Genomic DNA, 18,690 nt, shown 5'->3' with positions numbered 1-18,690 from the left:
ATCTCCCAGGGATGTATGTGACTTTTGAAACTATTTAGCTGTAAAGCAGGGGTGGATAATGTATGGGCCGAAACATCAGAAGAGCTACAAGTTCCATCAGCCCTAGCTAATATAGCCAATGTTGAGGGCTTATGGGATTTGCAGTCCTTTTGATATTTTGGCTTACAGCTCCCATCATCTCTCATCCCTACTTTAAAGCATCTACAGTCGAGTCCTGGTTTGATAAGAGCAGCACCACTAGAAAAAAAGGGGGAATGGGGTTAGCCATGCCCCCTCTGTGGGTATTATAACAGGGCTTTTAGTTTCTGGAGGTGAAATACAAGGCGTGGGGGGATCAAATGGCCTATGCAATGACCTTGATCCAAACCACATCCACACACCAGAGCTGCTATTAAGCACAGATTGTTTAATATAAAGGTGCCTACAGAGTGCCTTATGTTCCCCCACCATGACTAAGACTAAAAGGGGAGCAGAGTGAGGGTGTTAAATCGGGGTTGTGGCACAGAGGGAAAATGTTAAACCCCTTTTGCCCTTATGCCACCACTGAAATCCAAACTGAGCCTCTAATTGCTGCTTTTAGAAAAGAAAATTGCATCAGATCCAATCACAGAGTTTCCACATAACATCCCTAACTGTGGATTGGGAGAGGTTCTGAGGCGCCCAGAGACAACACTCCTTTGAAGTCAGACAATAAAGTTAAAAATTATTAAGGCTGAAAATTTGCACAATAAAGCAGGCTTGTCTCCCTGTGACTTTCTGATTGTCACCTCATCAAATCTCTTGGTATGCAAAACAGAAGACAACAAAAAGATCCCTCCACCCCTTGTGTTAATGGAAGTTTTGAGAACAAGGAAAGAAAGCTGAATTTCATTAATAATATACAATGCTGAAATGAAGTCCTTTCAAAATAGGGGATGTGTCCTTCAATCAAACAACTTCAATGTCATGTCTGTATCTTTGGAATTACTTGCTGTAATTTCTTTGCAGACCCCTCTTGCTTGCCCGTCAACCATTTGGGCTTTTAAAGCTGCATCCAGATCAAAATGGAGCTCACTCCCTGACCCCACCAGCCCTCCTTACCATAAAATAAATAAAAAGCTTCTTCATGAAAGTGAACTGAGCCACATCAAAGCAGTCAAACCTGGTCATGGTTACCCACATATTGGCTGCCTCCAAAATATATTGCAGTGCACTTTATGTGGGGCTGCCTCTGAAGACACTCCAGAAAATTCAGCTGATACAAAATGCATCCACTCACATGTTGGTGGGACTAGAACATCTGATGATATAACTAATTAGCTACCAGTATTTTAATGGGCCCAAATCCAAGTGCTGGCTTTAATCTCTAAAGCAGGGCTGGGCAACTTCTGGAGGCTTCGCCCCTGAATTCCCCTGTAGGCTGGATACACATGCCCCAGCAAATGCAAGGGAAAGCTGTTTTTTTAATGGGGTCTACAAGCTAATTTTGACCACATGGGTGCTCTAAAACAGCTACAAACACCTTTTCATTCAAATAATTTATTTAGAGAACAAGTGTATGGCCCTTGGGCAAGCATCTGAGAAGGCTGTCCAGCAAAAACGCCAAGAAAAGAGGACAGGCCCATGAAGAATGTCTTGGCCACTTCCCCCACCCCGCTGGCTTCAGCCCAGGAGGACACAGGAATCTCAGAAGCCTCTGAGTTCAAAAGCTTCTGAGAAGCAAGGGCGCAATTGACTGGACTGCACCCTTAATAAAGTTGGGGGTCAGTGAAGAATGATGTATCTTCAAGTTGCTCACTGTTTTTAAAAAGCTGTATCTAAGAATAATAGTATTATACAGGTTTGTTGTCCAGAGGACAATGTGTGGTACTTGCTTCAAAAAATGGTAATGCAGCAAGGCTACATTTGAGGACCTTCCTTTTCATTTTATTGATGTTCTGGACCTTTACCCTGAAGTCCTGCCTTGATGGCACCAGTATATGAAAGCCTATTGTACCACAATAAAACTAGGTTGAATCCAAACTGACTCATCCTTGGAGAAGACCAACTGAAATCAACCCGTATGTTAGTTATGATTAACCTGCCCAATTACTTATTTTATTTTATTTTATTTATTTAGGGAACTTCTATGCCGTCCCATTCGCCGAAGCCTCAGGACGGCTCACAAACATAAATAAATAACACTCTATAAAACAATATAATTTAACAGTATAAATTAAGTCGCCCTGGCCAAAGAATAAAATGAATAAATAATATTAACAATTAAAATAACGTTTGAATAAAAATGTCTTCACCTGGCACCAAAAAACAAATAACGACGGCGCCAGGCAGACCTCTCTGGGGAGCGCATTCCATAGATTGGGCGCCACCGCAGAGAAAGTCCTCCTCCGAGTATGTACCCTCCTAATTTCCTTCACCGAGGGTTCCCAGAGAAGGGCCTCTCCCGCTGATCTCAAGGGGCGGGCGGCATGTATGGACGTAAGCGCTCAGTGCCTAAATCTAGATCCAATTCTTTATCTTGAAGCACCAAGAGCTTTGCTGTGACAGTTGAATGAAAGCAAACTTTCCAGGAGTAAGCACCCAGATCATGAGACTTCCAGATAAACTGCAGGACTACAATCTTTTCCACACATATTTGGAGGCAAACAAAACTAACAGAATTGCACCATCAGGACATGATCTTATATGCACACACCTAGGAATAAGACACACTGAACTTGGTGACATTTGCTTCTGAAAAAATATGCAAAGGATTCCGTGGAAAGTCTGGAATCCTATATGCTTGTGGGAATTACATTTAAGTTGGGCAGTCACTTCCGTATCACCCTAAAAGAAGCCATAGGTTTGCATAAAATTTGCATAAGCTGGCTTTTTTCATAAAGTAAATTCAAATTTGAAAATTATTACTTTAATTTCAATAGAAATGCTGTACTTCTCACCATAATGTAGATGATTAACTTCCAGGAAACCTCTCACCCTGCCTGTTCAACCTGCTATTCTGATACTAACCTTTGTTGGGCAGCTTCAAGGCCCTGTTCTCCTTTCTTAGCATTTTTAATATTTATTGTCTTGAACTGGGCAACCCTACAGGTAAAGGACAACTTCAAAATGGAAGATATTTTTCTGACAGTAATCAAATAGAGAACCGCCCTCTGTAAAGACACACAGCGATTCCTCTTCCGAGTAAACACGCATAGATCGGCCTCAACTGCACACTGGCCCTGGGAGGAGGGAGTCCTAATGAGCACAATGGAAATTACTCCCTATTAGTCATACAAAGAAGGATAATCTGAGAGAACCCGGAAACAGAAGCGCCTTTTCATGGGAGATTAAGTCCCTCCAGGTTGTAGATGCGGAAGAATCCCCACCACAATTACAGAACCAACAGCAGAGCCTGCGGCCTACTTCTGGCGACCACAGCGACAACCTGCATTCCGTTGCTATGACACCCAGCCCCTTCAGGCGATTCCTGTTGGACTAACCGGAGCATGCGCATCTCAGTAGAAGACATAGCGCATGCGCCCGCATCCCCCTCCCCACCCCTCTGTCTCTCCCCACACACCCTATCCGCTGCCGCTCCCTCAAGCTGAGCAGAGGGAGGAGGAATTATTTCGTGCGCCTGCGCGGCCAAGGCCGATTAGGTTGGGCTTGTTCGTTGCGCATGCGCGGTGAGGGTGAAGGCGGTGGCGATAGTAGTAGTCGGGTATTCTGACATATTATTTTTTTCTTCCTCTTCATCTTCTCGTCCTCCTGTTTTGTTTTGTTTTTTTTCTGGGCTCCAGCTGTGGCCATGTCGTACGGTCCGTTAGAGATATACCGGCCCGGGGGCCTTCCGCCCCGAGACTTCAGCGCCATTATCCAGACCTGCAGCACGAACGTACAGCGACTGGCACAATGCAGTGAGTGAGAGTCCTGATGCCCATTACGCCTGCTGCCTGCTGTCCCCTCAGCCCTTTTAAATCCCCCCCCCCCCCCGGACATACAAGCAGAAAAATGCCCCCTTTGCCCTTTGCATTGGCTTCTCTTCTCTTTCCTTCCTCCCTATGGTCCTCCCTATGGCTTGCCCTACTTTGATTAAATCTGTTGAAATTAATAGTGCTTAGGTTAATCATGACAGCAGTAAGTCCCATTCATTTCATTGACTGACTTACTAGTACAGCTAGCATGGACTACAACCTCTCTTACTACTTCCTTGGTTAATTTTATGTCTTCAAAATGATTTTTGATCCTGGCTGTTCATCCATAACACATCAAATAACTTGTGGTATAAGGAGGTATTTTTATTTAAACTTATAAATGTTGGTTATCCATGCCTGGACATTAGGAATATTTATTTATTTGTAAGATGCATTAGCTTCCTATTTGAAACAAATCTATTTTAAGTAGGTTGGCCACTTTTGAAACAAATCTGATACATAAAATTTTCTAATAAACAAAAACAGTGGTAAGTAAGAGCTGCAGGGAACTCTGACCTTGCCCTAACTTAAGTCAAACTTAAAGTTAAATTTTAAATTATTTTTAAATGGTATAATTTGTAAAGATATACATCCTGCTTTTCACTACTGGTTTCTCAGGCACATGTATTCAACTTTATTTCTCTACTCTCCCTGCTTTTCCTGCCTATCTCACTATTTTCTGTTTGTTTCTTCAGGATTTGTGGTCCTCATACTTGTTTGTTTGTTTTGACATGTGAATAAGAGACTCATCTTGTGGCAATACCCATCAGCCCACAGAGGCTTACAGTTACCCAGTGCAAAGCAGAAGGAGGGGTAAAGCTGACTCCCACTTTCCCATCCTCCTGCCCTGCATATTTGCTAGGCAGACTTTTTTGCCCACCTAACTGGAATGTTCTGAAAGGGAAGGGGAGAAGGCTGGAGAAGTGTCAAATTAGCTCCTATTCTGGCCTCCCTTTCTCACCCACTTCCTTTCCCCCTTCTAAGCTTCCTTCTCCAACCTTGGAGAGCAGTCAGCCTGGCTTTTCCCATTGAGGGAGGGAGGGAGGGAGGGAGGCAGGGAGGGGAAGGGGGTCCTAAGCACTACCTTTTTGTGTCCAAGGAAACCTTAGCTTGCAGCCTCATCACAAAGTTGCCACTGCAGTCTGTCCTCTAAGCCCACTCTAGATAATGCAGAGTTCTGCAAAGCAAAAAGGGGAAAACTTTTGTGAGCAGTTAGTTACAAGAGTTAGCCAATTTCAGTAATGTTCCCCCAGTATATTCCCCCTAGTATTTCTATAAGTAGCAACATCCTGTGGTTCCAGTTTGGCCTGTACCTTGTAACTGGGAACATGGGAAGCATACCAAGTAAGGCAGGCATGTTTTCCCCATGACACATCCCTATCTTCAGCATGAGAGGGCAGCCTGAGTTACTCTGTTCAGCCATCCCTGGGGCAGTCCGTGTAGCTGTGTTTCGGTGTTCCCCAGAGATCAAATGGCTAGACTACAGTTTTACTTATAGTTTTACAAACTGTTGCATCAAGCAAGGATTCTCATAGCCTTTTTCTTCTTCAGAGAGGTGGACTTTGCTCAGTCCTTCATGATGATCAACTTTAAAAATTAGATCTTTTGACATCTTGGTGTTGGCCCATGGTTGGAATGAATACCTTGTCAAACTATTCCCAAACTTGGGATGCCTGTGGATCCCTGCCACAAATTGTTTATAAAAAGTCACAGTGATGGGTGAACTATTCTTGTGGACCAGCTCAAAACTTCAGTAATGGCATTTTTCGTTTCAGAGATGGTACCTATTAGGCAGGGATCTTGGCTGCAATTTCTTGCAACAGTGACTTGCTTTGGGCTACTTTTCCCCATTAATATTTTAGGGTGTCAAAATAATAACTTTTGGTCCTTTTCAAATTATCAGGTTCCAACACATCTTGAAATTTTCAAGGAGTAATATGAATGTAATGAGAACATTTAGAATTCAGTTTAGTCCCCCTTTAACAGATCAGATGTCTAAAATAGGAATGATATTACTGTCATGTTGGTTGTAAAGACTTTTTAATGTGAGTAGGCACTAGTTTATTTTTTAAAATACAGTGGTGCCTCGTACTTCAAACTTAATTTGTTTCAGGATGCCATTTGAACTCTGAATCATTCGAAGACTGAAGCAATGTTCCCCATTAGAAATAATGGAAAGTGAATTAATCCATTCCCAGACCCTGAACAATACCCATCTCAATAAACTTAAGCAGAAAACAGAAATATGTACAGGTTATATAGATAACCAAAAAATAAAGTGAGAAAAAGCACTGAAAACACTCAAAAAGGTATGTACTGAAAAGGGACTGAAAATTATTGAAAACTTGGGTGCAGTGTTTCCACAGTGACCGCATTTTTTCCACTGCATGTGCAGTTCAAACATAGAAGCATCATTTGAACTTCGGAATGATTTTAGCTCAATTTTAGCGTTTGAACCCTGGAACATTCAACCTTAGGGCTGTTTGAAATACAAGGCACCACAGTATAGTTAATTGGAAAATTAACATGACTTCTCTGTTGGACTAATACTCAGAAATGCTGTTGTGTGATTCTGCAGGAGTAATTCACAAATGTGGAACAGAGCATCTTGATACTCTCAGACATTTTAAGAGTTGCACTGCAGACAAAATCAACCAGGTCATGGTTGCAGCACGGTACAGGCATGCTGGGAGTGCTGGAACTATTTATAACATACTTGCTTGTCACTTGGGGAAGGTTCCACTATGTCTGATTTAATTATCTATGATTTAGCAATATAAGGCTAAAATAAGAATCATTCTTCAACAGAACAGTTTTCAAAGAGGACTGCATGGTAGGCCTGCTCAGCTCATGTCACTGGACAACGTCTCCTGTCCAAATCAGGGATTCTGGCTTGTTGCTCGCAAACAAGCCAGGATTATGTATCCCACTGTCTTTGGAAATAACATTGGGATCCCAAGTTCAGTTGCCACAGGAAGCTCTCCTTTTCCTGATTGCTTTACATACTTAGTGGAAGTCAGTGGACTCTGTTTACCGTCCATATTCTGAAATGTTGAGCAGCAATATATGGCTTGCAGCGATATGCAAGTATGGTAATTGAGTTCAATAAAACCTCCCAAGTAAGTGCATTCGTGTCCTTGATTTTTCTATTTCCTTATGATTGCACTCTTACCTTATAGATTGTGTTACACTTTGTAACTTATTGCTGACAGGTGTGATAATCTCAGTTTGATTAAATTTTGTTTTTTTACAGTCATAAGAAAAATGTTATAAAATATGAGTTTGCTAATATTATTTTCTTAATTTACTTAAATACAACTCTGTGTGGTGTCAAAGGATCTTAAAAGAAATATAACAGTGAAGGATTTTTTGTAACTGCAGGGAAAATGTACCACTGGAACTGATGCAACCTATGTTCATGTAAACAAAGTTGATCAGGCAATTAATTAAGCAACACTTGGTCAGATGAGATCTTTTATGATAAAATGATAATGTATCATTTATTTTGCTTTTATAGCTTCTCAGATAAAAAACTTAATGAGTCAGTTGGGAACCAAGCAGGACTCCAGCAAACTACAAGAAAGCCTGTAAGTATAACCTAAGCAGTCTTTTGTGTGTTACAGCAGCAAAGCCGAATGAATTGCGCACCACTTAACTCTGAGGTCTGGCCAAAATGTATAAAATGGGGTTGATAGAATAGACTGTACCACTTCAGGCTGCTACAAGGTGAAAAATAGCATTTTTGAATACTTCTGCCTGTAAAATAAAGCAGCTTCTCCAGCAACAATGCCCATCATCCCTGCAGGTAAATCAGCAACCATCTTAGTGCCCATGAGAATCTGTGGGGTAGAGGTTAGAATATTGGATTAGGATTAGAATTCAAGAGATTTGGAGTTCCATCCTCACTCAAGTGTAGCCCTAGCTTGACAAATTGTTGGAGAATTTGATGAACTTTTGATGAATCCCTCAAGGAGTTAAGAGAGGCTGATAATGGGTTAGTTCAGAAGGCATGGCAGTTTATTACACTTTGAACTTTTGTTCATGGGTTGTGGCATGTTGTACAGACTTGACCATCATTGGTTAAGCGAGAGTTAAACAACTCACGCTTAATCCATTTACTGATTGAAGAGTAATTGTGTGTGAAGTCTCAGTCTATGATGGGAGGACTCATGTGACCCCCCCCCACACCCACAAACTGCAGTTGGAAGTTTGCATATGCAAAATGGCAGCCACATAGCATGATGAACTGAGTCTTAATCTGAAAAGGAACAGTTCTTTAGGAACGCATGTCTGCCCTCAGTAGAACTGGAGGGGGAAGGCATGTGAAATGTTTTTATTTAAAGAACCCACAAGAGGGATTGTGTGGTCATCATAATTTGCAGTGTAAATGAGTTAAAGACAGTTAGATTTGCTGGTAGCATGATTCCATTTTATCCATCCAAAGAAGCTAGTGATCAAAGCTGAATGATGCCTTTCTTGTTACAGACAGCAGTTGCAGCACACAGCAAACCAGCTTGCCAAAGAGACCAATGAATACCTGAAGGAGCTGGGCTCCCTGCCACTCCCCTTGTCTACGTCAGAACAGGTCTGCGAATCACATTGCCGTGGGTTAGGATTTGCCCTTTGTTCCATGAAGAGGCATTAATTCCTCACTGCATCTGCTGAAATGGGTGATGCACTGCATGCTAGTGCATGAAATGGATACAGACTCTCCATTCTGTATCTCCAGTGCACACTCTGCTGTGCTAGTGCCTCAAGCTCATACACAGAACCATGGATACAGAATATTAGCTACCTGCAGTAGGTGTAGGGAGCTAATCAAAATCAGGATCTGTGTTCCCAGCTCCTGGTTTAAGTAGATCAGACGACAAGTTGTGAGCAAGATGCAGCAGATAGGAAGGCTCAAAATGGTAACAGCAGATCCAGTACATAGGAGACACAGAAGGAACTTGCAGTCCCAGTGAATGCATTCAGCTTGTGGTATAGAGGAAGGGTAGTCTTGTGAGCCATGCAGCGATATGGGCTACTATAGTGGCATACAAATTCATTAAATAAAATTAATAATAATAATTGTAACATGAGCTCATTTGTGCAGGTATAGTCTGGAGGCAGAATGAACTGCATGCCACAAAATGGCAAGAAATAAATTGCTGGTGTTCATCTTTTAAGATTTTCTGCTGTGCCTCTACTTTTTTTACCCACTTGGGTATTACTTTGCTTTGGAAACCATAGAGAAAGGAAGAGACTGGGTGTTTGCCACCAGCAGACAAAAAAAAAGTCTTAGCAGAGATTTGTGCCCACAGAAACAACTTCAGAATTTTTTATTGACGTTAGTGAATTCCCCTTGTTATTGTTGACATGGCAAGTTATAAGTGTAATTCTGTGTTTTCTAGCGCCAGCAGAAACTTCAGAAGGAGCGTTTAATGAATGACTTTTCCGCAGCCTTAAATAACTTTCAAGCGGTGCAGAGAAGAGTGTCAGAAAAAGAGAAGGAGGCTGTTGCCCGTGCAAGAGCTGGTTCCCGTCTCTCTGTAAGTTATCATCTGCCAGGATTTCTGCTTGAAGGGAATGGGTTATTAGGAGTAGGTTGCCTTCATACTTTTAAGTGATTGCCCTTTCTTCCTCTCCTTTCATTAGTTTGATTACTGTTCTGGATTAGTAGCTACTTCCCAAGTTTTGCATCAGTGCTACTATTGAGCAAGTAGAAAAGACAAGATCTAGTATTACTCCCTGTATAGGTTTTGTGAATTCTCAAGCATCTGATGACCATATTTATAGTTGGAAAGAAATATTCCTGGGATATGAGCAATTACCTCGATTGCTTATATTTTCTATTTCTTTCTATTTGTAGCACGCAGTGGTCTGGATTATACAGGTTTATAGTAGGTGGTAGAGCAGTGTATAATCATACCTTCCAGACCAGACTTCAACTTCAGTGGATCTTTGCTTTTTAACTTAAGTTGTCAGATTTTATTTTAAACGTGTTAGCTACTGCAGAAACTTTGCGGGGAAGGCAAACTTAAACTTCTAAATAAATAAATGGATTTGGATTGGTCCTAATCCATCCCAAAGTCTTCCAGTTTATGATTCTGTGGTATCTTTTCCACTGAAATCACCAGAACTTGCAAACTGTAGTATGGTAATTAAGCCATAAAGGGATTAGCTACTACAACTCTCAGCCTAGCATACTACAAATCCTATCATGCCTGACTTCTATCTATCTTTTTCCCCCAGGGAGATGAGAGGCGCAGAGAAGAGCAGTTGGTCTCATTTGACAGGTAGTATCTGCAGATTTGAAGTGACAATTACTTCTGTATCTTCAAATGCAAAAGCTTTTATTTTGTGTATTTACTTAAGAAATGAGACTGGTGTAGAGAAATAATGTTCTGTATCTTGAATCGAAACAGGACATTCCTTGTGATCTGATTCCCTCACCCTCTCTCTGATCTGCAAGAACAATAGTCTTGCAAATCGTCTTGCAATATCCAGATCAGGCAAACACTGTGAGAAATTGGGCAAACTTTGATGGCTTCTTCTGCAGCCAGACCAGAATTGAAAATCCTGGTTGAACTATGGTTTCAGTTCTGGTTTGGAAGCAGACTTTAGTCACCGGTGTGTAGCATCTACAGTGAGCACCTTCTTATTGTCACCCAGGAAGACTGAGAGGGAATTGAAGGGTGAAGACGTGTGCAAGCCTTGGACACCAGCCTGATGGTCAGATCTCAGAATCTGTTTCACTTGAGTTTCATACCAGACCTGCCACACTAGAATGTAAACCCTAATTCTAACCTTTTCCAACAATATGTTTAAATTTCACCATTTTTTGAGGGTGAGTAGCAAAAAAACCCTAACTTCCCCATCACAAGACTGGTTCTTATTTTTTAAAAAGCAACCCTGATAAAATTGTGAGCATACACAGGGTGTATTGGATGTAATGTAACAGGATGATGTTTGGAAACTTTGAAATTTGGATGCACAAATTACATTTATGCTATTCAGGTATTAATAGTTACCCATAAAATGGTCCCTCAGATTTATCTAGACAAAAAGACAGGATGTCTGATCATAGGAATTTCCATTGGAGAAATGGATTAAAATAAGTAGTATTGTAATTAAACTGGACTATATATAATATGTTGTTTGGAGAGTATAGCTCTTACCTTCCTTCAGAGTAAACACTTTTTATTATTCTTGGGTTTTGTTTGTTGGCTCAGGTACTGAAATATATTGTTATTTATCATTATATTCTATGTTTGTATTTATATTGTACTTTTAACCTTGTAAACTGTTCTGAGAGTCAAGCTGGCTAAGGAGGGTGATATATAAGAGCTTGTATAAATAATAATCAAATATGCAAAAAGTAAATACTGGCTTCCTCCTGTAAGGGGAACTTCTACAGAATTCTTAAAGAATTCTCATTCAGTTCAAGAATTCTTGCTTGCTTTTTATAGCGTAACAGATAAATAAAACTAATAGAACAGTCAATCAAATTTAGAGAGATACAGTCTTAATACATCTGAAGAGCACAATATGTTTGGCTGGTTTTGGGGGAAAGGGAAGCAAGGTTAATTGAGTTCAACCCATGCTGAAGTACTACATGAGCCTTTCCCAGCCTGGTGCCTCCCAGTCCTTTTCAACCAAGCAGTCTGATCCGTGCTAACCAGCATGGATGTGCGAGCTGGAGATAGGACTATAGTCCAAAACATCTGGGCAGCACCAGATTGGGGGAGGCTGTAGTAATAGTTGGAAGAACAGACTGCTATGTCACATTCTTTTTGCAGCAATGAAGAGTGGAATCAGATGCAGTCTCAGGAAGAAGATGTCGCAATAACAGAACAAGACCTTGAACTAATTAAGGAGAGAGAAACTGCCATTAGACAATTGGAGGTAAGAGGGTTAGGATTTTAACCAGATGCAAAGCCTTAAGGATTATGATTAACATTATTTTATCTATTTTATTTATTAAAAGCTTGTCTAGCCCGTCCACTACAGATGTCTCGGGATGGCATACAAGAAAAATGAGTAGAATAAAACAAACATCACAGCAACATTAAACATTATTATGTTTAAATAGATCCAAGAGAGGAGTTGAGGGGAGCCAAAATTATTCTGAAGCCACTCCGATACTCTACTCCCCCTTTTTTGGTATCCCAGCTACACTGGGATAGTGTGCACTCTCTAACTATGTAGGTACTCCTTCCTTCAGGAGAGTCAGAAAGAAGGTTTATGCTGCCAGAGTTATAGATGCTCTGAAATGAGGATGGCACTTTCTAGGATCTTGACACACATTGCTTAAATGAGGCTCCAGTAAATTTTCTACGCCTGTATTTGTCACCACCAAGAGGGAAAGTCATAAACCATTTTGCACACCTTTAACATGCAGAATGTCTCCCAAATGCAATGCAGCTCCAGCACAATTAGAAAATTGGAAGGGTAGAGGACCTTGTTACCAGTACACAACTTCTAGCACCAGGCAAGTAGATCCGCTGATTGATGTTCAAGGGTTTTTGGTGGATGAAAGTTGTGAGAAGGCATCTTGAAAAGATGCAACTTCATAAAGTTTGAGAGAGAGTTGTGCATTTCTCATTTTAGGGAGATTGCTTTGAGGTCGGAGGGCTTGAATCCAAAGAATCATTTCCATAAGCAAGATCAGGTATTTTCTCAGCAGTTTTTCAGGGGCTGAAACAGCTGTAGTAGAAAAGTGTGCAGAAGAAGCACCGGCAATATAACTCTCCCTGTGGAGCTCCGTCATGTGTCCCCCTGCATCATTTTTCCAGGAGAGGTCTCTTTAAGTACTGAGGCAATTTGGCAGAAAATGCAATTATGCTTCATGACTTTCCTTTCAGGCAGATATTCTGGATGTGAACCAGATATTTAAAGATTTGGCTATGATGATTCATGACCAGGGAGACATGATTGGTAAGTGGATACCTGTACTTGCTTTGCTTAACCTGTGGCATTTGTCTGCAAATTGTCTATTATGGCTATGTGATTATTTAGCCTGTGAAGGTTGCATGAGGATGTCTTACTGACTGAAGATTCATAATGGAGATGTTCTATAGAGTTTATAAGGGGTGCTCTTTGCATCAGAAAGGATCCCCAAATGTATGGATTATTTTACTCAGTTTGTCATAGACAAGCAGTTGATAATGAAAGCCAATGATGGCACTCATTTGGTTGCTGTGGTCTGTCTTAATAAACGCTACAGTTTCTAGAAAACATTGAAAAGCACATAAAATGGTATGATTCATTGTTCATATTTTCTCTGTGTTTATGCATGTCCATGCCACAAGATATGTGCACATGACATGTGTAACTTTTTTAATCACCCACAGGTGATTAAAAAAGGTGGTTGGCCTCTAAGTGGAGTGGGGTGGGGGAATGAGGCATGTTATCCCTTCTGAATGTGGGACCCAAGTTGTTGATCTGCTTTTTTTTAACAAGGTACCCATATTTCCCCAAAAATAAGACCTAACCAGAAAATAAGCCCTAGCATGATTTTTCAGGATATTCGTAATATAAGCCCTACCCCAAAAATAATCTCCAGTTAAGATCGTCAGCCAGACAGACACATTTAGTGTGTCTGTTGCAACACGCAATGGACATACTGATTTATAAAATACTAATATTGATATATAATTAAATACAAATAAATAATATTGACATTAATACTTAAATGATAATCTAAATTATAATTATTTGTAAATACCCAAGTGGGCGCCATTGGACAAGAGGTAAATGCCTATGCAAACAGATGAATTTGAGACTTATTGCCAAATGACCAATCGGAGTACAAACACAATGCACGAATAACATGCGTACTTGATAACGAACGGATGTGTTTCATAGTTCAATATGTCATGTGCTGTAACAGACATACTTAATGCACTCGTGTGTTGCTGCTCCTGTCATGTAAGTCTTCAAATAACACTTGATTTAATTGTAGATTTAAAGGGAATATTTTGACCCCCAGACAAGATGAGTGTAAAAAGAGAGAGAGATTCCACCAAGTACAAAAAAAAGGAATCATGGAGGACTGTTGGGGCAAGAAGCTTACGGATTTTGTAAGAAAAAATACAACATCACCTGAAAATAAGCCCTAATGCATCTTTTGGAGCAAAAATTAATATAAGACCCGGTCTTATTTTCGGAGAAACACAGTATTTTTTAGTCCTGTTTGACAGGCTCACCACACCTCTGATTTTATGCTAAAAGAGAGAGAGTGCCTAAGGTGGCTTAATTGTAGCAGTGTGAGATTGCTTTTTTTGAGTTTGTGCTCTTCTTCCCTATAGATAGCATTGAAGCAAATGTCGAAAATGCAGAGGTTCATGTGGAAAGTGCCAATGAGCAATTACAGAGAGCTGCTTATCATCAGGTAATGCTTGTGCAGTCCTGTGTTTGTTCCAAAATCAGAAGGGATCAGCAGGAAGGAAAAATTGCCTATCAAGAAAACATTTTTGTGACAGTGACTGGATTCAGGCAACATAGTAATCCACACTCAGGGGTAGAGAATGGGTTAAGTATGGGTTGTCATTAATCATAGGTTGTTCTGAGACAGGATACTGTGGCATCAGAACTCAGCTGTATCAACAAGCTCTGGCTTATAAACTATGAGCTCCCCATTAAAATAACCCGTGTCTTGTCGTTAGGTTGTGAATTGTGAGTTGTTCACCAAAGTGGATTATCGCCTCTCACTTTATACAACATGATAACCCATATTTCAATCAATTCAACTCAGGCCTTGAATATGGGTTACTGTCGGAACACAGGCACTGGTAGTGACTCAGCAAGCTTCTTGATACATGCACAGACCATCTTTTTGCCTTGTTTTCCTGCGTAGCAGGCTTCCATCCAGCTCGTGTTGAAACCTATCTGTTTTGTTTAAAATTGTGGAGTATAAAAGGAGCTTCCAATGCTGTGTGGGCATTTGCTCCTTAGGGGAAGGGAGGAAGAAAGAGTACCATTTTGTGCATAGCTCTGCCCATGCCCTTCTTTTGATTGACATCAGTAGCAAGCAATTGATACACTGCTTCCCTTTAAGTGAACTTTAAATATTTTGCATTACTAATTTAAGCATTTCTTTAACACTGCAATGGTTGACTTGAGATCCCATGTTCCATTTCCACTTTGATTAAATACTGTATCCAGTTCATCTCAGTTTCCTGTTGTAGAAACACATACCAGTTAAATTGTTTGATCATGTGACATCTCTGTAATGAAAACACCTCTTGTTATTTTCTCTTAATAGAAGAAATCACGTAAGAAGATCTGCATCCTGATTCTTAGCCTGGCTGTGGCTTCTCTAATCTTGATAATTATTTTATGGCAGGCATTAAAATGAAATATTTATATGGAATTGCATTAATTACAGAGGTGTTGGTTCCCCACCTCCCCCAGGGGAAAAGGGTAGACAAGCAGTGGAATGAATTCATTGAGATGAGATGGAATACAAACTGGTTTTCCTCTAGTAATTATAATATATAGAAACTAACATGAAGATAACTTGTTCTTGGACCTAGTGAACCATGAAGACAGTATTTATCCGTTTATGTAAAATTTTATGTAATTAAACTTACCTTGTGGGTTTTTTGTTTTCTCTATTATATTATTGCTGTCCAAAATGTAAAGTGTTGAAGAGTGTAATCGGTAATCTAGATTATCTTGTTAATGGACATATGCACTACATATTTAACTTTTTAAAATATGTATTGCTTTTATAAGTGACTTGCATAGGGATAACCTTTGAGAAGGGGCAACATCTCACTTACTGAGCAATTCTCACACTCCAGCACTTCTCTTGGTGTGATCCAGAGAGCTTCTGCAAATCTGCACTCTTGTACATGGGGCTGTCACATTTTTTCAAACAGCATTTCCCACGTACCATCGCATATGCTCTGAAACAACCAGAAATGATCTTCCAATGTACATTGTGAATGGAGAATAACCTTTCATGGTACACTGCAGCCCTTTGCATTAATCAGCCAATAGTGAACTTAAATGCCTCCTTTTTTTTAAATGGTATACTTAGTGAAAAATGTTGAGGCCGTTTGGATTTGGAACCAAGAATGTACTTAGTAATGACTAATCTAGTTTAGAAATATTTGTATCTCGTGTCTAGTAACATGGTTTCTCCATGTTGCATTTTTTTGTGGTTGAAAGTGAATAATTCAGCAATGTTTCCAAATGTCCAGTCGCCTAATAACATTGTGTTTGGTGGTGGGCCACTCTGCTCCCTCTTCCCAATTTTGTACCCCTAGCACATAGATTGGATAATGCAGCACTTAAAAGACATAGCACAGAGCTTTAAATGGATAAAACAGAGGTGATTTAAAAGGGTCATTTTATGCATAAATACCTGTCTAAGATAACATTTCTAACTTTTATAGTCTCTTGGTTGAGAATCTTACTTGACCCCTTAGGCTGTAAGAGAAAGGGCCAGTTCAAATGTAGTGGGAAATTGTGTCCCATAAAATGAATATGCTCTGTCACACTTTGGGCTATATGCATCCTTCCTGTCTTTTTTTCCATTGCCTGTGATAGGAGGAAATGTAAAGGTTGTTTTTAGAGTTCGGAGGAAACTGCAGTATTCTGCTGCCTTTAGATTTGGGAAGCTGTTTTGAACCTGACCTGCACATAACTGAGGTTTTAAAGAAATGATATAGTTGGACATAATGGGTTACTGCTTCTGTTGTTTGAAAAAAACTTAATGTCCTCTGTGCATGAAGGAGGTAAGAAGCATGTAAGCCCAAAGTTCATTGTAGCACATTCTCAAATCAGGAATCATGTGATACAGCCCTTTTGTCTGCTCTGAATTGATGTATTAGAGTAGCCTTCTCCAAGGTGATTCTATTCAAATGCTTTAGTCTTCAATTCCCATCAGCCCCAGCCAGCATGGCTAATGGTCAATATTGCTGGGAGCTGTAGTCTGAAACATCTGAAGAGCACCAATTTGAAGAAGTCTGTATTAGAGGGATCGTTTCATAGAGCTCCTGGCTCGGTCCCACTTCTAAATGTGAAACAGACTGAACAACTGACAAGGTAGAATTGTCAGATTCTATATACAAGAAATTATCTTTCTACTGACTCTTGCTATTTATTATTTTTCACATTTTGCTTATTTAAATTCCTAAACTGTGAAACCTAGTGTGGGAGAAGAATGATGCCCTCAGTTGCACATATTCCTTTGCACTATAATTCCATCATTCCATCCATTTTACTATCAATAAACCTTTTAAAAAGTATTTGATGTGATGTCTTTCTTTAAGGACAAATCTAAATCTTCATTCTATGCACCTGGGAAAATGGCTGTCTTCAATGGTAATCTGTGATGGCATTCCAATATGACATATTGTGAGTCTAAGATATATATGTAGAAACCAAGATTACAAAACTAAATGGTGACATTTGTCCCATATCTTTTCATACTGGTTTATCCGTTTTTAAGCTATTGGTCTATGTGTTCCCATACATGCAAATTTCTTTTTCACAATGTGGGCATGGGATTTTTTTAATTTTGCAAAAATAAGGAGTAATTATACTATGTGCAATTACATCAGTAGCTTTTTGGCTTGAGAAGGGGAAGTAAATCCTTGAGACTTCTTCAGTGACATGTGAAGTATCTGAGATTCTACAAGGTTGACAGTAGCCTTGCATTATGTAAGAAAATATAACTGGAAGATTATATGTACAAAATAATCTTTCTTTACAAGTGTGCAACTTGGTTAGGCCAATTCAGTAGTTTCTGAGTTGTATTACCCTATTATGGATTTTGGCACAAATTAATGCAGAAGAAAACAAAAAATGAGTATTTGCCTAGTCAAGGACAGAAATTATAAATTCCACATTAAAAGGAATGGGAAAAGAAACTCCTTCATGGTTGTTTCCTGTACCTGTACCTGAAACTGCCAAGGGAAGCAAAACTAGTTAGACTCATTTATTGTCTTTCCACAAGAGGGCAAAAGCATTTTGATTCCAACAGGCTTTTTAAAAGCTGTTTTGTTCACAGGAATAGGTTTAACTGATAGGTGGTTTATTTGTTTATAACCAATGTGAACCAATGTGCGGTTTGCCCAGTCACACACCTAGGCAAGCACTACATTGCTCACCACGGCATCACAGAAATCCTTGTAGGAGCTGGTGGTAAGGCCCTAAACCCTCTGGGCAGGCTTTTAAAGAATAAATACAGATCATAAAAGAATACAATTCAAAATACTAGACCATAATCCTTGGTCTAGAAATTACTCAAGTGGGTCCTTTTCATTCATAACACATTGAAGGGTATGGGAGAAGCTTGAACAGTGTATCACAGAAGTGAGTACACCCCTCACATTTTGCAAATATATCTTTTCATGTGACAACTCTGAAGAAATGACACTTTGCTAAAATGTAAAGTAGTGAGTATACAGCTTGTATAACTAAATTTGCTGTCCCCTCAAAATAACCCGACACACAGCCATTAATGTCTAAACCACTTGCAGCAAAAGTGAGTACACCCCTAAGTGAAACTGTCCAAATTAAGTGCGCAATCTGTTGCATGATAAGGCAGGAAAGGACCTACAGTTCCAAGCAGCAAAAAGCCAATACTTTGCACATAGATAGGGCTGCACCCTAAGGCATGGGTCACCATGGCAAAGCCAGAATCGACAGCAACAACGGTATATAAACAAAATATATGCACATAAATTATTTTTTTTCTTTATGTACATCCCACTTTTTCCCGGCAAGGAACCAAAGCAGCTTACATAGTACTTCTCTC

The 18,690-nt window shown here is 39.9% G+C and overlaps 1 protein-coding gene across 1 annotated transcript; it reads left to right on the top strand.

Moving 5' to 3' along the window:
* Positions 1 to 3,636: 3,636 nt before the first annotated feature.
* STX12 (syntaxin 12) lies at positions 3,637 to 17,176 on the top strand. Its single transcript, XM_044435044.1, has 9 exons — positions 3,637 to 3,878; positions 7,453 to 7,522; positions 8,421 to 8,520; positions 9,329 to 9,466; positions 10,170 to 10,213; positions 11,717 to 11,822; positions 12,782 to 12,854; positions 14,228 to 14,310; positions 15,184 to 17,176. Exons 1-9 carry the CDS (start codon positions 3,770 to 3,772, stop codon positions 15,274 to 15,276), a joined length of 816 nt encoding a protein of 271 aa, XP_044290979.1. The 5' UTR covers positions 3,637 to 3,769; the 3' UTR covers positions 15,277 to 17,176.
* The last annotated feature ends 1,514 nt before the right edge of the window (positions 17,177 to 18,690 follow it).

The sequence above is a fragment of the Varanus komodoensis genome, unplaced genomic scaffold (genome assembly GCF_004798865.1).
Source record: "Varanus komodoensis strain SLA01 unplaced genomic scaffold, ASM479886v1 scaffold29_1, whole genome shotgun sequence".
NCBI lineage: Eukaryota > Metazoa > Chordata > Lepidosauria > Squamata > Varanidae > Varanus > Varanus komodoensis.
Note: the sequence above shows the minus strand (reverse complement) of the source record. Positions and strands in the feature narration are given on the sequence as shown.

Excerpts from the sequence above, each read along its gene's own strand:
- STX12 (XM_044435044.1), top strand. The coding sequence starts at position 3,770 with ATGTCGTACGGTCCGTTAGAGATATACCGGCCCGGGGGCCTTCCGCCC. Across the intron at positions 9,467-10,169 it reads GAGCTGGTTCCCGTCTCTCT|GGAGATGAGAGGCGCAGAGA; the intron begins GTAAGTTATCAT and ends TTTTTCCCCCAG. Across the intron at positions 14,311-15,183 it reads AGAGAGCTGCTTATCATCAG|AAGAAATCACGTAAGAAGAT; the intron begins GTAATGCTTGTG and ends TTCTCTTAATAG.